This window comes from Seriola aureovittata, chromosome 6 (genome assembly GCF_021018895.1).
Source record: "Seriola aureovittata isolate HTS-2021-v1 ecotype China chromosome 6, ASM2101889v1, whole genome shotgun sequence".
Lineage (NCBI taxonomy): Eukaryota > Metazoa > Chordata > Actinopteri > Carangiformes > Carangidae > Seriola > Seriola aureovittata.
Genome location: NC_079369.1, coordinates 26,315,652 through 26,336,019, shown reverse-complemented (window position 1 = coordinate 26,336,019; position 20,368 = coordinate 26,315,652). Strand labels below are relative to the sequence as shown.

At 41.5% G+C, this 20,368-nt stretch overlaps 1 protein-coding gene across 5 annotated transcripts in view; it reads right to left on the bottom strand.

The window, feature by feature from the left end:
- Nucleotides 1–20,368, bottom strand: part of mast2 (microtubule associated serine/threonine kinase 2) — a 178,642-nt gene that overhangs the window by 90,235 nt on the left and 68,039 nt on the right. The window contains exon 1 of one of the 5 annotated variants that reach the window (XM_056378947.1): nucleotides 7,702–9,371. The exons of the other annotated variants lie outside the window; for them this stretch is intronic. Within the exon in view, the coding sequence (XP_056234922.1) occupies nucleotides 7,702–7,740 (39 nt within the window). The 5' untranslated portion in view covers nucleotides 7,741–9,371. Of the gene's footprint in view, nucleotides 1–7,701; nucleotides 9,372–20,368 lie in introns of those variants that run through there. 5 annotated transcript variants of the gene reach the window in all.

Sequence of the window (20,368 nt, the reverse complement as noted above, 5' to 3'; positions counted from 1 at the left end):
CTAAGGGTTATCAATATTTCACAAGGCTTAGAACGAGGGAGGGAGAGCGACACACTCGGTCGACTCTGGCGGAGGAGGAGGAGGAGGAGGAGAGGAAGGAAGGAGGTGGAAAAGGTAAAGAACAGAATCTCTCCATCATCCTGAGAGCCACTGCCTCAATAGGGCTTCATTATAACTTGCAGCCAATATAGTGTGTGATTAAAAGAGAGCAGAAAAGGGGACGCAAGTCAATTAGATCAATAGAACAAAACAAGGGTCAGAGAGAAAATGAATGAAGCTAATGAACAAGAGAAGAAACAGACAAAAAGCTGAGAGAAGGGAAAAAACAAATCACATTAAACAGTCTGGGTCTGGTTGAGTTTGTCACTTTATGATTTATATGAGTCATTACACTTCTCTACTGTACACAGACTGCCACTTCTTCAGGGCTACAAGGAAACCTGGTATATACTGGGTTGATAAATTAGGTTATCATGTCCAACAATATAAAGAGCTGTGAAGGAGGAGGTAACAGGAACAGTCTGGTTCAAGTGCTCATTGACAAACAACAAGATGGGTTAGAAAATATGTAAAAGGTAGAAGAAGCCTGCGGACATAAAAACAGAATGAGAGAAGTCAACTACAACTCCCAGGGTGCATTTCAATAAGTTTTGTTGTACGATCTGCTAACGGAAAGCTGAGGGTTAGCCTGTTAAATCAGTTTGGCGAAGACTTTTGAATGTGCTAAAGCTCTGACTATTTGACAAGGCTTCTGTATGACTGAGGGTCATGGGAACTGTATTTAGAGGAAATCACCAAACTGACTGTGAAAAGCTGATTTCACAGAGTGAAAGCTGAAACAGCTCGAACTGATGGCCATAAAATAAACCTGCAGTGTTGTGAGAGTCTCCCAATATAGTGACATTTACAGCATGTTCATCAGCTTTTAAAAGGAAGACATTGACTAAACGCTGACAGCTGTCATTTTCAATGAGTGTCACGTTTAAACTTTTAAATTCAGTCATTCATTTATTTATATCATTTATTCACTCAATGAACTGCAACAAAATGTGTTATTCTATCTGTTTTATTTTTATTTATTTTACTTACTGCTGCTCATTGTTCCCTTGTATTGGCCCATATATGTTGATTTGATGGCTCTGACATGCAACTGATTTGCCTGTGAGTTTTGAAGTTGTGTGTATTGTCTAGGTAAGCTGCTTAAATAAAGTTGTTTGAATCTGAATCTGATAAATTCAACTCCTCTCTATTGTCATATTTTGGTTTCTACAGATTATTTTATTGATCCAGACATGGCATGGCATTTCTGCATCCACTAATGTAGGTGAAAATAAATAACATTTGTAATGCTCACAGCATGCAGAGTGACAGAAATGTAATGCTCAGACTCTCTTATGAGCTAGTGATAACTGTATGCTGAAGGAAAAGCCCCTCAGGAGTGAGGAGTTGAGGAAACCTGCTTGTATTTAATTTCCATGAAATTCGAGCGAGCAGACACGAGGCGCAGAGTATGCCAGTAAGGAATTGTCTCTAAATCCATGTGACAGCAATTTGGGAAGGAAGCAGATGTCAGTGATAGGAGCCGATCACATGTGTGTTAGCACCCAGACGGGCTGATGTCAGCACAGAGCCTCGATAAAGATTCTGGATTTAATACACGGTCGGGAACAGACAGGCTTTTGTTTCTGAAAAAGGAAAAGTGGCTGCTGCTGCTGGAGCTGTGAATGGCAACACTAATCCAGTTTCTCACACTGCAGCAGGACACATGATCTCACACACACACACACACACACACACACACACACACACACACACACACACACACACACACACACACACACACACACACACACACACACACACACACACACACATGCACACTTTTTACAGACACTTTTACAGACTAATTTCTCCCCATTAAAAGTAATTTCAGTCCTGTATCGTTATATTTTGTTGTTATATTTGGGAGGGCGTTGGTGCCATCTGGTTGTGCAGGAGTGAAAAAGTGAGGTGTTACTGTCTCACTCGAGGATATCTTGGCACCCAACAGTAAGGGCATCAGAGCCGAGGCCCTCCAGCTGTGGGCTGACTTTTACTGACATCTGAAACTGATTTTGTGATCAGCAGTTAGAAACAGATAAACGGCTAAACAGACATGTGAAGGTGGGATAACAGAGATGTTTTTGCAGATCGGGATGGCAGGACAAAGGCCTACACTTGGACACTTTGTCCAATTATTGAGCTTTCCAGAACCACTGACTGAAAGTAATACCATTCCATGAAACACTCATGTAGAATACATGCTAACAATCTAACTTAATTTTTCAGAGCTAGTATAATGTCCAGATTTCAGTTCAGTTACTGATACTGATTTTCAATAGCTCAGACTAAGATATAAAGACTTGAGAGTTCCATTAGATACAAGAAAACCTGATTAAAATAAAGTCTAAAGTTAAGAGTTTGCTTAGTTAAAGGTGCTATATGTAAGTTTTCTCTGTGGCTGAATTTAGTTTCTTGGCGGAAGAGGGTGGCGGTTTAGTTTATTTAATAGGGATGATGCAATTTAACATAGTTCCAAAACAAAGCATGAAACTAATGTATTGGACAGAGAGTTAATAGCTGTTGCTAATTTTGAACTCTTTTCCCTAGTTGGGTTTTTTTGGCTTGACAAAAGAGCTTCAGCCATCATTGCTTTTAAGACATTTTATAACAAGACATGAGGTTATACTACGCTGTCTTCTTCAGGACAGCCTGGATGCTACAGTGACTGCTATCGAAAAGTGACGAGACAGTCCGGCCAGAAGTTTTGAAAATGTCTAAGATTTCTGGTTTCTTCTGTGATTATGATCAGAAAATGTTGATAAAATAATAAGTAATAATAAGAATCTGACCACGCTTACAATTCATACATTTCAGTTGGTTTGATAACCAATTGTTGTCAGTGGAAAAAAACAAAACTGGAAGGTGATTCATTGTACAAAACTACAAATTATTATTTATCTTACAAACTTCAGTATATTTCATGATTGCAAAATGCAGATTTGCTAGTTTCTCATATCAGATGGTTTGTTATGGTTCATATTAAGTTCATCTTGACAGAGATCTTGAGTTATTAGATAACATTTAGTTCTGTTCTTTCAATTTATCTTTATGTAAAGCACTTGCCTTGCCTTGATTAATTACACTTTTGCAGCCTTGTGCACATCCTCAAGATGCAATTAGCACATGACCAGCGGGGGCAGTATGTCAGGATGTGAAGTGCAAGTATGAAGGCATGCATGCCTTTATAAAAATGCAAAAAAAAAAAAAAAAAGCAAAAAGTGGCAAAAATCACACATCATAGACAACGATCAACAGTTAAACCTCACATATCAAAAACAACCACAGTCCTCCTCAGAGGATTGAAAGCCCCAGCCAGCACTGTTAGTGCAGACACTTAAGACTATTGTACTAATGACGCTTATGGTTTTGTCCTTTGTGTTCCTCAAACAGCGTGCAGCCATTTATTTGTCCCTTCACCTCCCTCCTCCCCTTCATATTTCCCTTCTTACCCCCCAATTCCTTTAATAGAAACAACAGAGAACAACAAATAGAAAACAGCTCCCACCCCCTCCCCCTTTGCTCCAGTAGCATGACCCAGAGGCTAAACACGGTCGCTATCTGTTTGACCCTTTTCACCCTGACCGCATTTTCTCTTTACTGTCTCTCACCCAGGATGTCAAGTGGTGGAGTTCATCTCTATGTTTAGTCTTTAAACACCACACTGCCTCCCCTCCTCTGCACTCCTCAGTGCATCAGAGGAGGCTGATGGAGTCCTGACAGAGTAGTGACCTCTGACCCAGCCTATATGCTATATAACCAGTAGGCTAGTAAGAGGGTTTGTGACCTGATGGGGTTTGAAGGACGTGCTAATGCATCCTCTGAGCTTAAGTGCTATATTTACTGTTAAAGCAAGTGCGATAGAGGCTTGTTCTAAGGATGCTGATGTTGTCCTGTCCATCCATCTGCCTGTACCTCATCTAGGAGTGCAAGTAATAAATAATTTCACTATCACATCATCTATTTTTAATTACTTATTTATCTCCTATTATTTGTTTTCCAGCTAATGAAGACAGATATCAGTGCTGAAACAACTTGTTGATTAATCTATTAGTTATCAAACAAAAAATAATCTGCAACTATTTTAATGGTTTAAATAATTTATCAAGAAACAAAGGTAAAACAGTTGCTGGTCTCACTTTATTAATTGTAAGGGTTTTCTGTGTCACTGTAATTGAATTGTTTGGATTGTGGACTCATGGGTGAACATGACACTACACTCTGGGATTCTGGGAAACAATTAATTGAGTAACATAAACTGTTATAAAGGAAATCATTTACGAGATAGAGACAAGCTTCAAAACTTCACACTGGAGAATATGGAACCTCTTTTATTTGATAACTTTCCTAATTGATGAATAAAACTGTTGGTGATGTATTTTCTGTTGATCCACAAATCAAATAATTGGCTCAATTGCCTGGAAATTTGGTAAGATATCGTTGAACCCCCAGAAAATGGTTCCTGTCACTTTTAATAACCCTCTCTTGATCTTTTCTTTAGTGGCATCATTATGCTTAAAATGCCCCTTTCACCAACCCTTGGTGCATGATAATTTATCTTGAAAACTACAGACCTAATCTCAGTGAAAGCTGCTCCAGATATTTATTGACTCCACATGATGATTTTGTGGACTGTCTGATCTTTGGGTCGTAATTTCCACCTATACTCCAGAAATATAACAATCTGAATGGCCATGGTTTCCTTCTGAGTTTAATGATCTCATGATCTTTCCTCTAGCGTCAATCTCTGGACAGACTTTTATATTTTAGCTCCATGTGTGGAAGGCTCCTAAGAATAGCTAAATTAGCAGTATGGGGTTTGTTCAATTCAACACTTTCCTGCTGTGGTCAGTAACAAACTAATCCTCTAAGGACCAAAGTTTCAGGCTGTTGGTTGGTGTTTTTAATCGTCCAGCCGACTGTACCGGTCGCCAACTGTGGGCATCCAGCCACAAAAAGGGATTCACAGCAACAAAAGACTTCCCTCCCAACAAACACAAACACACCGTGGCCAGACAGAGCTGCTGTGTGCACACAAACAAATGTGCAGTTGTCAGTCAGCGTCTCAGTTTGTCTACATGGCAAAATTTTCACATTAAGGGATCCTCTCTCAACACATATCGTATGCTTCTGGTATCAGCATGAAGCCTCAGGACTTTCTCACAGGAAGTATCAGCATCTTAGAAAGTGTGTGAAATGAAAACACATGCCAGTGAAGCCACGACATAACAACAGGCTGCTCTTCACAGCTGCAGGACATTATCTCATCTACAGCATGACATCCACAGTATGTGAGATTATTTTTATTTGTTCTCTAGAGAGGAATAAAGCTTTTTAATGCAGCAAAGCATAAACAAAACACTGTGGTATTGGATTAAATCAAGCTAAATAAAGGGAAGATGAACCACAGGCAAGGTGGGGTCATGTGTGTTGAAGATTTGTAGAAAAATGTTTAATTTTTATGGTTTTTATATCATTTATGGTGCAACTCAAGGCTCAATTGCTTATTGTCCTATTTTTTCTCCATTTACACACTTTCCTTCAGCTGTTTTTTGTGCCTCATTCTTGAGCACACAGTGGGACTTTCGAAGCACAGACGAATACATTTTGCAAACACACTAATCATAGAGAGAGAGGGGGGATGACATGCAACAAAGGGCCACGGGTCGGACTTGAACCTGTGGCCGCTGCAGTTAGGACTAAGCCTTTTTGGTACATGCTCTACCGGGGTTTTAACAGTGCTTCCGGAATATGGTCGATAATTCTACTAGCGACCTGATTGGTGATGAAACAGTCTCCAAGTCTGTGATTGGCTGGTTTTGTGACACATTATAACAATGCGCAATGTTGAGCAAGGTGCAGTGATATATATTTGCTATGCAGATGATATTATATCTTCATCCTAATATCATCCTAATAAGGTTTCTAGAAAATAAAGGACGCAGGTCCAATCACTACAACAAAGAAATCTCACTTTTTATGAGTTAAACTGATCGATGCTTCATTGTTTTCATGAATAGAATGTTTTGTATGTTGTGTGAAGTCTCACACTGTAAGACTTGTATCTGGAAATTAAAACCTGAGATAGAACAGGTGCTGCAAAGTCCCAGAATCTAAACTTGAGCTCAGCAAATCCAGGTCATCTCTCGCTGCCTGGTGTCCTCATTGGAGACCTACTTCCTCTGCACACAAAGCTATTTAAACCATGCGAATTCTTCATGTAGAACACAATGTTTCAGTGTCTCTGTGCACAGAACCTTGTATCCTGATTTGTCCTGGGCGGGCCTCGGAGAGAGTGAGGAAGGAAGGGGATGATGGGAAAGAGGTTATCTGAGGGCGACTGCTAAAACTGACTCAAACATACGTATATTTCCCTCCTCACTGACGCTCATGGGGTGGATCAGAAGGGTGTAGACCGGGGTTTGCTGACTCAACGTTATTGAAGCTTCTCCATTTACAGCCCGGAGACCCCAAGAGCATGAAACTGGGATGACGACAACTTCTGATCTGTGTGTGTGCTCAAAGAATGGTCGATAAATGTGCTGCTGATGTTTTTTTACATTATGTTGTAGTTTGTCTTGTGTTTTTAAAGCATGGCTAACTATTAGAGACAATGGTTTAGATATTTTTTTCATGTGCTCTTCATAGGTTTCCATTCGTTTCAGTCTAGTTTGAAAATCCACATGGAAGTTGTTTCAATATAAAGAAGCTAATTATATAATAGTTAGCATTATGTTTTCTTGATATTGGTCTAATCTTGTTTACATAAAAACATTACATCAAATATACCTGATTAATTTTATAATGCAGGGCTGCAAGTAAAGATAATGATTTGACATTTTCATGCTGCTTGTTTTGCCTGAATAATAGTCTGGTCTTACTGTGCTCCCTTTCTTTCTTAAAAATGTTTTTTTTTTTCCAGCTAGAAAGCACATGCTTACGGGAATGTGTTATAGCTGTAATAAGGTGTTAAGATGATTCTGAAATTGATTTTAATGCAACTCCAACTGACAACCACTAAAAGCACTGGAAAGAAAAGGAGGAAAAAGTGTACATATTCTTTTAAAATTGATTTTTTCGGTTGTAAATGATTGTTTTCAGACATAAAGTGGCAGGTTATCCTTTTGATATGTGATGGATTGTTGTTGTTCACTGTTGCATCATTTTCTGTTTACCAGGGAGAAGGTGGATAGGCCTGGTCAGATGATGTGTGTGAGTGTGTGTGTGTGTGTGTGTGTGTGTGTGTGTGTGAGAGAGAGAGAGAGAGAGAGAGAGAGAGAGAAAGAGAGAGAGAGAGAGAGAGTGAGTGAGTGAGTGAGTGAGTGAGTGAGAGAGAGAGAGAGAGAGAAAGAATATCTGGAAATGTGATAGGGCGAACAAGTGTGAACATTCAAGTGTGCAACTGAACAATGACACTATAAAGAATAAAAAAAAAATCTCTGAGTAAGAAAATAAGCTGAACGTGTTTTCCCGCCTACATTCTTTCCTTTAACTCTCAGTCACCTCCAGTCAGATTCTCAGCATCTGACCTTTGACCCCTGTGAACCACAAAGGAATCCTGAGCTCGACTTTTTGGTGTTTGAGCAACAAACTGATTCTTACCTGGAGTCCTCTGCGCCTCAAAATACTCGAGTCATCCATGACTCTGTGAGCTCCGATCAATTTTGCTTTTTGGTTTGTGTTTACAAAGCTACAAAGTTCAGGCACTTTCTAGAAAAGTCTGACCATGTGGAGGAAGTTACATCATAGCCCACTCCTTCTTTCTTTGTCCATCAACTGTCAACAAACGCCCATGCCATCTGAAAACACGCTGAAATGCCAATGACGTATCCACTACTTGGAAGAGTGTTGTCTTTTTAAGGAGTCCTCTCTACGAGTCCTGGTTTTTCTTTGACACATCTTCAAATGAGGCTCTAGCAGAGGAGACCTGGTTTGATTCTTTGAAGAGAATTCCTGTACACACTTCAAAGGCGTCTCTGTTCAGTGAAAGAGAATCTGTGTCAAAAGAGTTTCTCATTAAGGTGGATATAAAAACATACAATCCCAGGCTTCAGGGATATTCCATCGGACCGCCTCTATTTAGTTTCAACAAATGCTCAGAGCCATAAGAGAAGATAGAAAAAATCAAAGCAAAGGATGGGGTTTAATCTTCTGGTTTCACTCCTCTGTTTTCCCTTCCTTCATTTCTTTTGTTTATTCCGTCTCGTTATGGAGGAAGGTGTGGTCTGGACGTGAAGATCCTCTTCTCCTCTCTTCCCTCCTATGTGCAGGTGTCGTTCCTGAGCTCGGCCTCCGATGGCTCCTCTTCCATTCATCCGTTAAGCACTGGACACACCCCTCCACCGCCTCTCTCTCACTCCGCTGCTCTGCTCTTATCTGTTTTCTCGCCCTGCGTTCTCTGCCTGCCTCCAACCCTTAAGGCACTAGTCCAGAGCAGACTCTGCCCCCTCCATTATTCAAGGGCAGCTCGCAATAGAAATTAATGATGGCAATGGGGCCTCAGGGGATGGAAGGAGGAAGGGAGAAAGGAACTGTTGGGAGGCAAAACATAAATGAGGAGGGCTCCAGATTGTGGCCCTCTGGCTTAATCAGAGTCAAGCTGTAACCAGGTCCCAAGATCTGTGCAGAAACACATGCAGGGAGTCGGCTTTCAAGAGTTTCTTTCAACAGGGGTGTTAGTCAGGACAGGCAGATGGTGCATGTGTCTGTGTGTGTGATGACAACAGTTCTTGTCAAGTTTAGAAAAAAGCCTTTCAAGAACTTTATCAAGAAAGAGAGAAAAAGGAATCCAAAAAACAATAAATGCACAGCGCCCACGCTCAGAGCTGCCGGACTCACCGGGCGACACAGAGAGCCGACTCGGAACAAGAGGTTGTTTGTTTGCTAGCAGCAGTCCACTGAGCGAGGAGGCACCTCGCATCCATCTCCATGCCAACCAGCCGGGCCAGATTCCATCTGGTTAAGGACAGCTGGAGCTCAGGGACTCCCACACACACGCTCCTTCACACAGCACGCAAGCCTGTCACACACACTCGTCATCTCTTCATCTCCACCGTCCTCTTCTGCGTCTCCTCCTGCATCTCTCAGTCTCTTGGTGTTATTCCAAAAGGCTGCAGGAAGGAGCTGAGAGTGGAGGAACAAGAGAGGAAGGACGAGTGGAGATGCCGTTTTCCTCCCTCTGAGAGAAGAGCAGATCTCCTTCCGTCCTCTTCTCCTTTTTCCTGCTCTTCGAATCCCTCCGTCTCTTCTGTTGTTGCTTTCTTTGCTCTCTGATGTGTCAGTATGCTCACATGCTCTGACTCCTCCCCTGCTTTTTCATCACACGCTCTCCCTCTCTCTCTCTCTGCGGAGGTGGCCAATCAGGCGCGAGCAGGAGACAGAAACTCTTCTCGCCATGAATGGAGGGATGCCGAGTGCTCCGCCTCCCTCCCAGCCTGCCTTAAATCCCCCGCACTGTGTGTCCGTCGCCTCAGCCTCGCTCACACTAATCAAAACAAGAGGGTGTGTTCACAGCGCGCGCGCACGCACACACACACACACACACACACACACACACACACACACACACACACACACACACACACACACACACACACACACACACACACACACACACACACACACACACAGCAGTGTGTGGTTCATGGTTTATTATTGTGTTTGGATGAATTAATCATGAGAGCGATGATCAGAGGCTTCGGATGATTATTTATTCAAAACGATGAATTTAAAGACACACAGGCCTCCTCTTTATTCTTATTCAACATGGTGGCCAAAACCATGTTCATTAATGTGCAGCAGCTTCAGCTTGATGCTGAAGCTGGTGCAGGGATTTTCTCCCGTTCAGACACATTAGAGCATCAGTAAGATCCAGAACTGATGTTGGTTGTAGTTCATCCCAAAGATAATGGATGGGGTTGGGGTTGGCTTTGTGGACTGGGGGGCGAGAAAAGGACGAACACCAACTCTTCATTGTCTATAGCAGCACTAAAATTTCCCTTTGAAGGAACTAAGGAGCCCATACTAAGAAAGACATTTCAGTCCTGGACCACAAATACATACAAGCATGCGGATATGTAGGTGTCCACATCATTTTGGAGTATATGTGGTTTGCAGAAAATGGACTGAAACATGCAAAAACACTGCAATGGCCATTTAAATTATTTAAACTGTCCTTGTAAAGTGAAGTTTGAATATTATTTTGGACAAGGATCTCTATTATCTCCATTTGCTTTTACAGACTACATTGTTAACTTAAATTTGTTTAACTGATCATCTTAGTTGCAGAAATACTTTGTTTTTTCGTAAATACTTTGTTTTAATCATTTTGGAGATAATTAAAATTTCCTACTTGATGGGGACAGGGCGACAGAGATGATGAAAAACAGCCGACTTGCAGTGAAAACCAGGACACTATTTATAACTTATGAGCCTCCTCTGCATTAAACAGACGGAGACATGGAGGGACAGAAGAGAAGGAAAGGGAGGAGAGGAACGGATACAAAGGGAAATGGAGGCAGAGATGGAGCGAGGGAAGAGAAGGCAGAGTGTCTGGTGTCCTCCTACGCTCCGCACAGAGCGATGTACTGATGAGTCACAAAGAGATGAGAGACTGTTAATGAGGATGGGTGGACGGGTTGAATAACCAAGAAAAATCCCACCAGTTCTTTAACAGTTTCAGGGGAGAAGGAGCCGGTCTGTGTCTGTTTGCTGGTGCATGTATGTGCACATACTGTGACTGTACAGCATGAAATCAACATAGTGTACACCTATGGACAGATCAGTCTGTACAGAACCCGACTGACCTCTCTTTTGTGAAGGGGAAACCAGACCCTGAGTAATGTTTGTAAGGCAGTTTGAAGCCCCCCCTTCCTCCCCGCTCTGCTCGGGGCCCCTTGCTTTTGGTCAGAGCCTGTGTGTTAATGAGAGCAAAGGCCAAAGGGGCCACAGAGAGGAATGTTCACACAGCCACAATGAGACTGACTGACACCAGCTTACTGACTGACTGTGTGAGCAGTCGACTGACTGGTTTCTGGTTCCAAAAAACACACAAAGGGGCCCGGATTAGAAGCTGGTTTGTTGTTCTCTGAAGGATCTGACATACATCTTTAAAAACAAACATATAGTTTCAAAATAGTGCATTTGTTGCGGACTATTTTCAGCAGCAGATTAATCCATATTTTGTGAGTATCTAAGGCTGCAGAACCATGTATGTGGGATCCAGTCAAAATAAACTCAACTGTGTATTAATGACAATGAAGGAACATGTAGGATCTAGGAATAATATACTGCCTATCACACTTTGGATTTAAACAAATGTTCACTGTTAGTTCAAGAAAAACATAGAATATCACTAGTTCTATTTTTTAAAAGGTCCATACAGTCTAAAGGTAGATGTCCATGTGTAGTTTGATTATAAAGCAGGTCTAGTTTCTATATTAATACTGTGAAAGTATCAAAGCCTCAGTCCAAAGAGAAATGCACACAGCCTGTATTCAGAAACTGAGCCTTAAAACCAGCCGTCAGGACTTCTGTAACTTTGTGATGTCACAACAAAGCAGTCACTGCCCCAATCCCCACCCACCTAGACCCAACATTCAACCTTGTAGGATTTGGATTCTGTGAGTGTTTAGTGTTTTTAGACAAAAACAATATAAAGAACAGATATTATTAAAAAAAATCATTACTCTAATCTTTAACCTAAACTTTAATTGGGAGTTCTTAGTGACAATAAAAAGCTTTACTCTTAAGTTTGCAATGAGCAAGTAACTGTGAAGAATCTTTACTTTTATCTGTCGTTTAACTGCACAGTCTCACTTTCAGCAGTTTCATAGATCCAGGTCATGAACTCAGACGCTGGTCCATCCCTGAACACAGGAACCACTGGATTATGTTACTCTTACCATAAGCTACAGACACATACTGTGAAATTCAAGTCGGAGAGCAGAGAGTGAAGGAAAGAGAGAAACAAAAAGTGATGAAGAAGGAGAGAGAGAGATAAGAGAAGGAGAGCTGTGTTTTTCTCTGCTTCCACTAATTAAAGCAAAAGCCTGTTCCCGCTGTGTTTTAAGCCTCTGCTCTATTGGAGGTTAATTGTAGCTGTGGCCCCGGCTGGTCCCAGTCAATGACGAACTGCTGACAACAGCGACTTTAAGTCTTATATATATATATAAGATGAAAACTCTTGTTTCTTTAACCCCAACAATCCTGCTTGTTTTTGACCCAAGAAATACTCAGACCTTATTTTAGAAAACAGTGTGAGGCTTGCTGAGCCCTGTGAAAACCAGAGGCTGATCACCTGACCTTCTGCTTGTCTTTAGAAGACACTGAGGAACGGTCATTTCCAGCTGGATAATACTGTTAGAAAGCTTCAACAACTGCCAAAATCTTAAGAGAAAAGGCTTTACGATAATAGAGAGCCGCCATGATCTACCCTGACGGTAGCATCACCCTGGTTCCCTCCACAAACAGCCAATGGGATTTTTACATTGTGTTTTGGATTATTACAGAAACTAAACAACAGTTTATGATCCTGACAGGTTTTGTTCAGCAGGACAATCTTCACTAATGAACACCACTTTATGATGTGTCGAGCCTAAATACAATCAGCAGAAGTAAAAAGCTAATGTTAGCCTATAAACCAACTACACCATGATCACATGACTTCGACGTCAACACCATTAAACTTCAACTTTTAGTTTGATTCAGCTCTGACCTTTTCTACAAAAGCCTTTCCTCTTACAAAGTTAGTAACAGTTTGTATAAACACAACAAGGCTGTAAAGGTGGACTGGTGAGTAGATCGGTTTTCATGCTCAACGTGATGACATCTAACGTCCACAACAACCTCTGTAGTCTCATGTAGACCCTTGTTAGCAACTGGCCTTTTTTAACTGACGTAAAAGCTTAAAGAAATCAGGACTGGGGTATTTACTGATGTATTTTGTGTCAGAATAAAACCTGAAAATGTCCTGAGTTTGTGTTTTAACCACAGACCTTATTTCAGTCATCTAACAAAAAACACAGAGACTTCAGGATGAGGGAACAGCAAGTGCTAAAATGTTATTTCCAGGTTTTAAGACTCATTCCTGCAGAACTCTATGGCACCAACATAACAAATTAAACCAAAACTGCAAAGACAGTAAAAATAGAAAACTAATTACTTCTATAATAGATGTATTTGTGCTGCAAGTTGTACTTTAAAGTAGTCCTGCACAATATGAGGAAAATTTGCGATGTGCAATGACACAATGTTCAATATTGCCATGACTGAATGAAGAAAACAGACAAAGGTCAGTATCGGTCATCTCCTCCATCCTCCTCCCTCTGCTGCAGGTAACGCTGCTGAGAGGAGGCGGCTGCTGTGTCAGGCTGTAGTTGTACGTTTTTATGGGTTTGTGGCAAATTAAGCTACAGTTTTCCTTTTAGCTTGTTAATGACAGTTCACTATTAGCTTAACGTTAGCGCGCAGCGCTCGTGTAAAACAAACCGCTGTGGATGGGAGAAGTTGAAAATGTAGTTTTTCTACATGTTTTAATCTTGTTGAGTAGGTGGAGTGATGGAGGACGCTAATTGCTTTTCTACTCACAAAGGTTGTGATGAAACTCACATAACTACGAGTATAGTGGTTGCCTGCTCCGGTACAAAGTTCATTCTTCTCTGGTCACCGCCACTCCTGTGCTGTCTGCTATGGGTGTGAGAGGCTGCAGCCCTACACCAAAACACAGTAGTTTTTTCCCGGTTCATATGACTCAGGCACTTCACCATGAAAACTCTGTGTGACTGCATGAAGTTTGTAGGTAAAAAAAAATGTATTGATTGCATTTCAGTCAGTCTTTTGCGAGGTGTTTATACCACGTTTATATCGCAATGACGATGAAAATACAATTTGTCGGTCAGCACTACTCTAAAACTGCAAATAAAGAATTCATTTATAGTCTGCCCAGACAAAATGGAGGCGGCCTAATATGTGGACACGTATAGATTCAAGAAATATTCAGTTCATGGGGACATCACTTAACACAGTGTGATTTATTTCAGCATTGACTGAAGGTTTGCTGAGGTCAAATGGTTGTGAGGTCAAGTGTGACACGCGCACACACATAGAGACACACAAACAGTCATATGAGAGTTCACACTGGACTCTTTTACACTGACATGTTATCGTTTCACATTCCAGAGTAAGATTCAGTCTGACGTGTCGCTATGGAAACAAAGTGACTGTGACAGATAGACTGACCACAGAGCACAAACACACACACACACATATTGTGAAGGCATGAGAGAGTTATCACATATGGATAAAATATGAAATATAATGGACTTTTTGGAGAATGTGGTTACAATGCTGGAGGAAATAAAAAAAAAAGAAATTATGTCAAATTCTAAGTTGTCCTTGCATAAACTGCAAGTTCAAACCACAAAAATCAACCAACTGTTTTTCTGACTTATTATAAACGTTGGGCCACACTAATGAAAATTGTTATCAGGCTGCAGGTTAGCCTGTGCTATTTGACTTAATCCTGCCTGCAGCTCCTTCACAGTAAAAGCCCTCTATAGCTATCAGGACTTAAACTAAATCAAAGCTTATGCTTTTATTATATCTGAAAAATCACAAAAAAAACTGGAGCAGGTGTTAGTGGCTTTATGAGCCTTCACTCTTTGCTGCGTTTACACATTTTGTCTTGTAAACTACAAATTTATTGTGTATTTCATGTGCTGTTATGAGTATTTATGAGCTTGTTGTTTTAATCTGTGCCTGAATGAGTCACTAGAAAAATCCTCCTGGATCCAGACTCTAAACTGTTTCTTTGTCTTATATTTGATAGTAAACTGAAAATCACAAGGTTTAGAATTGTTTGTTGAACAAAAGAAGCTATTTCACTGTCGGAGCAGTTTGTTAATTTTCGTTTTTTTCTAAAATTTTAAACAGTAAATGATTAATCCAGAAAATAATATGCAAATGCAGTGATAAAAACAATAATGTGTTGTTATATTTTCAGCCCCACACTGTTAAGTGCTTTATAAATTCAGATTACTGTTGTATTGCTGTAAATGACATTGCAAAGATTACCCGTAATTAATACACATTGCAGCTGCAGTCCTTTTGTGAAACTCTTGACCTCTCGCTCTTACAAATTCATGTTTTTAGTGACAGTGTTGACTCAGGTCAAGTCTTTAAAGATGTGGAATCAGTAAGAGGCTTTTTTATTTTGCTGCATCCACTGAAGGTTGTAAACACTTTCACAGAGCCCACCTTTTATCCAGTTTGGTTGATTAACTAGAGACTATTGACTAAGACCCAAAACACAGATGTACACTCTCACATGCACACTAACTCACATCCAACCAGGACACTGAGTCATGGCCAAGTCACACATGCAAACACACACACACACACAAAGCAAAATAAACATGAGCCAGGCAGTTATGTGCACACACACAAACACACACAGGCTGCTGTGCCAGACTAGGGCCACTGTCTTCATTGTGTAATAAAGGAGCAGAGATAAAGAGCTCCTGTTTGTGTTATTTCATTCATCAGTGTGATGAGCTGTCCTGCAGCTGGACAACAGCCCGGCTGATAATTCAGCTCAGTGCATATGTGTGTTCGGATACAATCGACGAGAGCCAACAATGCGGGTAAATGAGGATTGGGGTGATAATGGAAGCAGCAGCATTCACAAAATCACAAAAGCTAGCTGATGCAAAGATGGACAAACAGGAAGTAAACAGCAGAGAAGTTGGTGAAGAGAAGTCAATTAAAGAAAGCTTGAGAGAACGACAGAGCTGAGCAGCGATCCCGTCTGAAAATTAAAAACATGAGGCCTGTGTAGTGAGATGACAGCTGAGAGTGTGTGTGTTTGTGTGTGTGTGTGTGTGTGTGTGTGTGTTTGTCTGCATTATGCTGACAAGCTGAGTGTTGCTCTGTCTGCGTATTGTGCTGACGGTGTGTTTGAACTTGTGTGTGTGTGTGTGTGTCAGCCTCTTCAGACGGGATGGCAGGAGAGCCTGAATAAATTAAACATGACGGTGTTTGTTACAGACTGACAGAGCTTTGATGGGAACACTGCGTTAGTCAGGTCCGTCCATGACAGCAGAGGGAAGGAATCATTTTCAGGAGAGTGTGTGTCTAACACACTCACACACACACACACACACACACACACACACACGCACACACGCACACACACACACACACACACACTAGAAAGAGCTGTGACCTTACATAATCTCAAAGCTTGGAAATCAGTTCTCAGACCTGCTGCTTTCTATCAGCACGACACGTCTCTATCATCCAGGCGGGCAGTGATAGGGCGTCACTTTCCATTAAAATTCTTAACGTTCGTTACTTTGGCATGACCTATTGACCTCTGACTAAATTAAGTAGCTTGTAATGTTATGTAAAAAGAAGACACCAGCGAGCAAGACGCGATTTGCCGCTCAGGGGGAGCGGCAAATCACAACAAGCATCTGAGAAGCAACGTGTAGAAGTATTTGCATCTGTCTTACACTACAACAACAGCATACCTGCGGACTTGCCTCCTAGCTTGCCACCCAAATAAGGAAGTGAAGGTACCAGACCGCCAACTATACTGCCAACTATTCGGCACACTCAGAAGCATGAGACACTACAGTGACTGCAGCACGTCAGCAGGTGAACGGTCACAAACACTCACTAACTGTTACTGAGAAGATATTTTACTACAGTAGAAGTCAATCACTGTGTAAAATGTTCTCAGGTAAAAGTACAAAGTAGGTCAGTTAAGAACTCTTTGCAGCCTGTGGATACACCTAATATACACTCAATTGTCAGTTTATCAGGAACATCCAATAGAGCTTAAAGTAGTTGTAGACAGTTGTTGATTCAACTGTATGATCATCATGGAGGATGTAGTGTGTGTAGCTGTGTTACATTATACAGAGGTGTTTCTGTTATTTAGCCGACTCTCACTGATATAAATGGGGTGGAGATCAGTATTGCCCCTGAAAAAACCATATCGGTCGATCCTAGTTTCCAATTTATTTCAGAGTAGACTTAAAGATTGTAGTTATTACTTTAACCATTCCATGGTCAAGCCCCAGGATATATTTGTATATATATATATATATAACCCCACCACCAGTCCCTCGGCCTGAGCTTGAAACTGAAGGAGGCTGTGCATGATCATGGAGGATGTGGGCGACCAAACACTAACAAATGACTTTTTAAATGCAGTGACTTCTTTAAAGTCTAATTTTTAAAAAAACGTACATTTCTGAATTAAGACATTTCACTGGACATCGATGTGGACTGAATCATTCGCATTGTCCAATCATGAGACAGCCAAAACCTCCGGAGGGAAATAAAATGACAATATGGCTCCTATCTCTCCACCTAAAATGATTTTAATCACATTGAACAAAAACAAAAATGAAAGTCCAGCTTTTTTATATCAGTTTCCAAACTATCAGAAACAGGTTCAAGCCTCTGCTCACTTTTCTAGTCTTTTGCTTTGCACCTTGAAAAGACACTTTATCACAGAACCCTCTCACTCTGCTGCTAAAAGCCATGTAAAGAGGGCTGCGCTCTCATTTTTAGTAACGTGGAGATTGAGGCTGTAATACTGTGATGAAGCTCAGACTAGATCAAAGCTAGAGAGAAGAAGGGTGGGGGTGAGGAAGAGGGTGGGGGGGTGGTGAAAAGGACACAGCATTGCATAAAGCTTTTCCCCAGTGGAGGGGGGTTGATAAGAAAACGCTGAGTAAGGCTGAATGAGCTTTGCACAGTGATGGGGAGAGAGGGCAGCTGAAAGAGAAGGGGGGGGGGGGGGGGGGGGGGGGGCAGGCAAGAGGGAGACAGAAAACTAGGGTAGAGAGACAAATAGAGGACAGACTGATGCTGTGTCCCATTTCCTATCGTCACCCTCCACTTCTCCTCACTTTCATGATTTGATACTGTGAAATGGATGACTGTCCTCAGCCCTTGACTCAGACTCAAAACAACGCAGTACCCAGACCAGTACGGTTCCATTTTATATACGGTTTCAGGGTTATATAAAACCATGTCTCTGAGATTATAAACTTAGGCTAAGGAATCTCTTATCATCACCTTTATTTAAGGTTTTCACCTTATCTTAGTCTAATACTTAAGGAATCATTTAAAGTCAGTTAAACCGTCGCACATAAAGAGTTTGTGGTGATAAATGAAGAAAATAAAGGCATCACAGGAAGTGTGCTGCGACTGGGAGACACCCTTAATGTAGAGTAAAATCTCTTTCACTGCTGCAAATTGTTGCAAAATTTTTTCCTCAACTAGGGAAACCTTTTATTGCTCTGCTGTAGCTTCCTGTTTAGGGTGGGTTACGATCTTTCACAACATTACCTGTTTAAAACCTATGTCATGGGCATGTGCAGAAGCAGATTAGTAAATCATGCGTCTACAAGCGACTGGATTTCCCCTGGTAAAATCTCACTGGGGAAATTAGGTTTCTCTAATCTTGTTCCAGTTGCTGAAACATGGTTTATTGTGCACATGGCATTTTATAAATCAGGGTGACCTGGTAACTTGCATGCAATGTAAACACACTGATTCAGTATGTATTCTGTGTCCAGCCACTGACAGGCTTTTCAGAGAGGCAGCTCAGCAGCACTGGAGGAGTAAAGTGGGGCCTTATCACAGAGAGCAGAGGAGTCAGAGTCCGGTCCCCCAGATGAGGACTCCCCTATTTCTACTATCAGAGGGAAAAACGATGATTGGGAAGGCAAGCTGTTAACCATATAGAAACTCAAACACCCCCCCCCCCCCCCCCCCCCCCCCCCCCCCACACACACACACACACACACACACACACACAAAACTCAGAGTTGCTGAAGCCTGCTTTATCAGCTGTTGCCCAAGTCAAATCTTTTCTCTCTTGGATTTGGTGTTTAACTGGTGAGTCAAAAAGTCCACACTGGTGATGTGTGAAATGCGCGTGTGTGTGCATGTTTGTCTGTGTGTGTGTGTGTGCGTGCCGATGCAGGGTTCAAATTCAGTTCAAAACCTTGCTGGCAACTGTGTTCAATTTGTGTTCAAGCTCTGGTCAATGCACGTCTCTGTTGTGTTGTGTTTTTTTCGTCCGTTCAGTCGGGTCACACTGGAGACTTTTCAGTGGCAACAACAAACAATGCAGCCTGTCTGACAGTGAGCTGCTGCTGCTGCAGACACACACCCTGTCCTCTTTCCTTCCTCAGCACAAACACTGTGCTTTATTTTGGAGTCGGGGCGAAAACACAGGAGAGAGAACTGAGCAGAGAGACCTGCAGTTTGTTCTAAACCATAGTGAAACAATCAGAGAGCTGAGGATGAACACAGCTGCAGTATACAGTGATGAATGATACTACAGTTCTTCATGCTATGACTGACACAAATCTCTTCAAGTTTAAAGGGAACTTGTATTTATGTGCAGTAAGAGCTGGAAAATGTCTCCCAGCTTTTATGATGAGAAGTGGGCCCCGGCCATAAAATCTGAGAAACTCGATGTGTGATTGATTTTCATTCTCATCACTGTCTCAGCTGAGTGATTCATAACTAAAGACCTGGAAAAAGTCTATCACTTCATTTCATCTGAGCGTGACCTTGGTTTCTGGTAACTCTGTATGACACAAACACACAGAGAGAGAGGTTGACAAAATACATGTTGAAGGTTGAGACTGAAGATGCCAGTCTGCTGTCTGATCCTCATCAACACTGAACACGGAAATGTCCCAGGAGGCAGTAAACACAACCCAGATGACACACACAAATTAAATTACACCGTGGAAATAATCTTACATTTAATCAGTGTATTTTGCTCTTTCTTCTATACTGAAATTCTTAACATAATTAACATAAACATACAATAAAAACTGTGCTGGGGAAGTGAAGACCTACATTTTACACATATCATGCTGTCAGACTGTGTGTACTGGCTGTGTATGGGAGATAAAGCCAGCTAACAATGTGTAAACAGACAAAAACCGAGTGCAAACACAGACATGCACGTTCTATTGAAGGATGATAGTCTGTGGTTCACCGGCACAAAGGAGAGATGAGGAGGATTGAGAAACAGCACAGCTAGAAAGAGGCAAAGAGAGGGGGGGGTGAGACGGAGGGGGAGAATATGGGAGATGGAAAGACAATTCAATTTCCTCTCCATCATCAGAGATGGGTGATTCAGTGAAAACTGGATTACCTCATCCCAAACAGAACAGGACAGGGTTTGAATGTCTGTATGTTTACGTGATTGAGGTGCATGAAGCATGTAGAG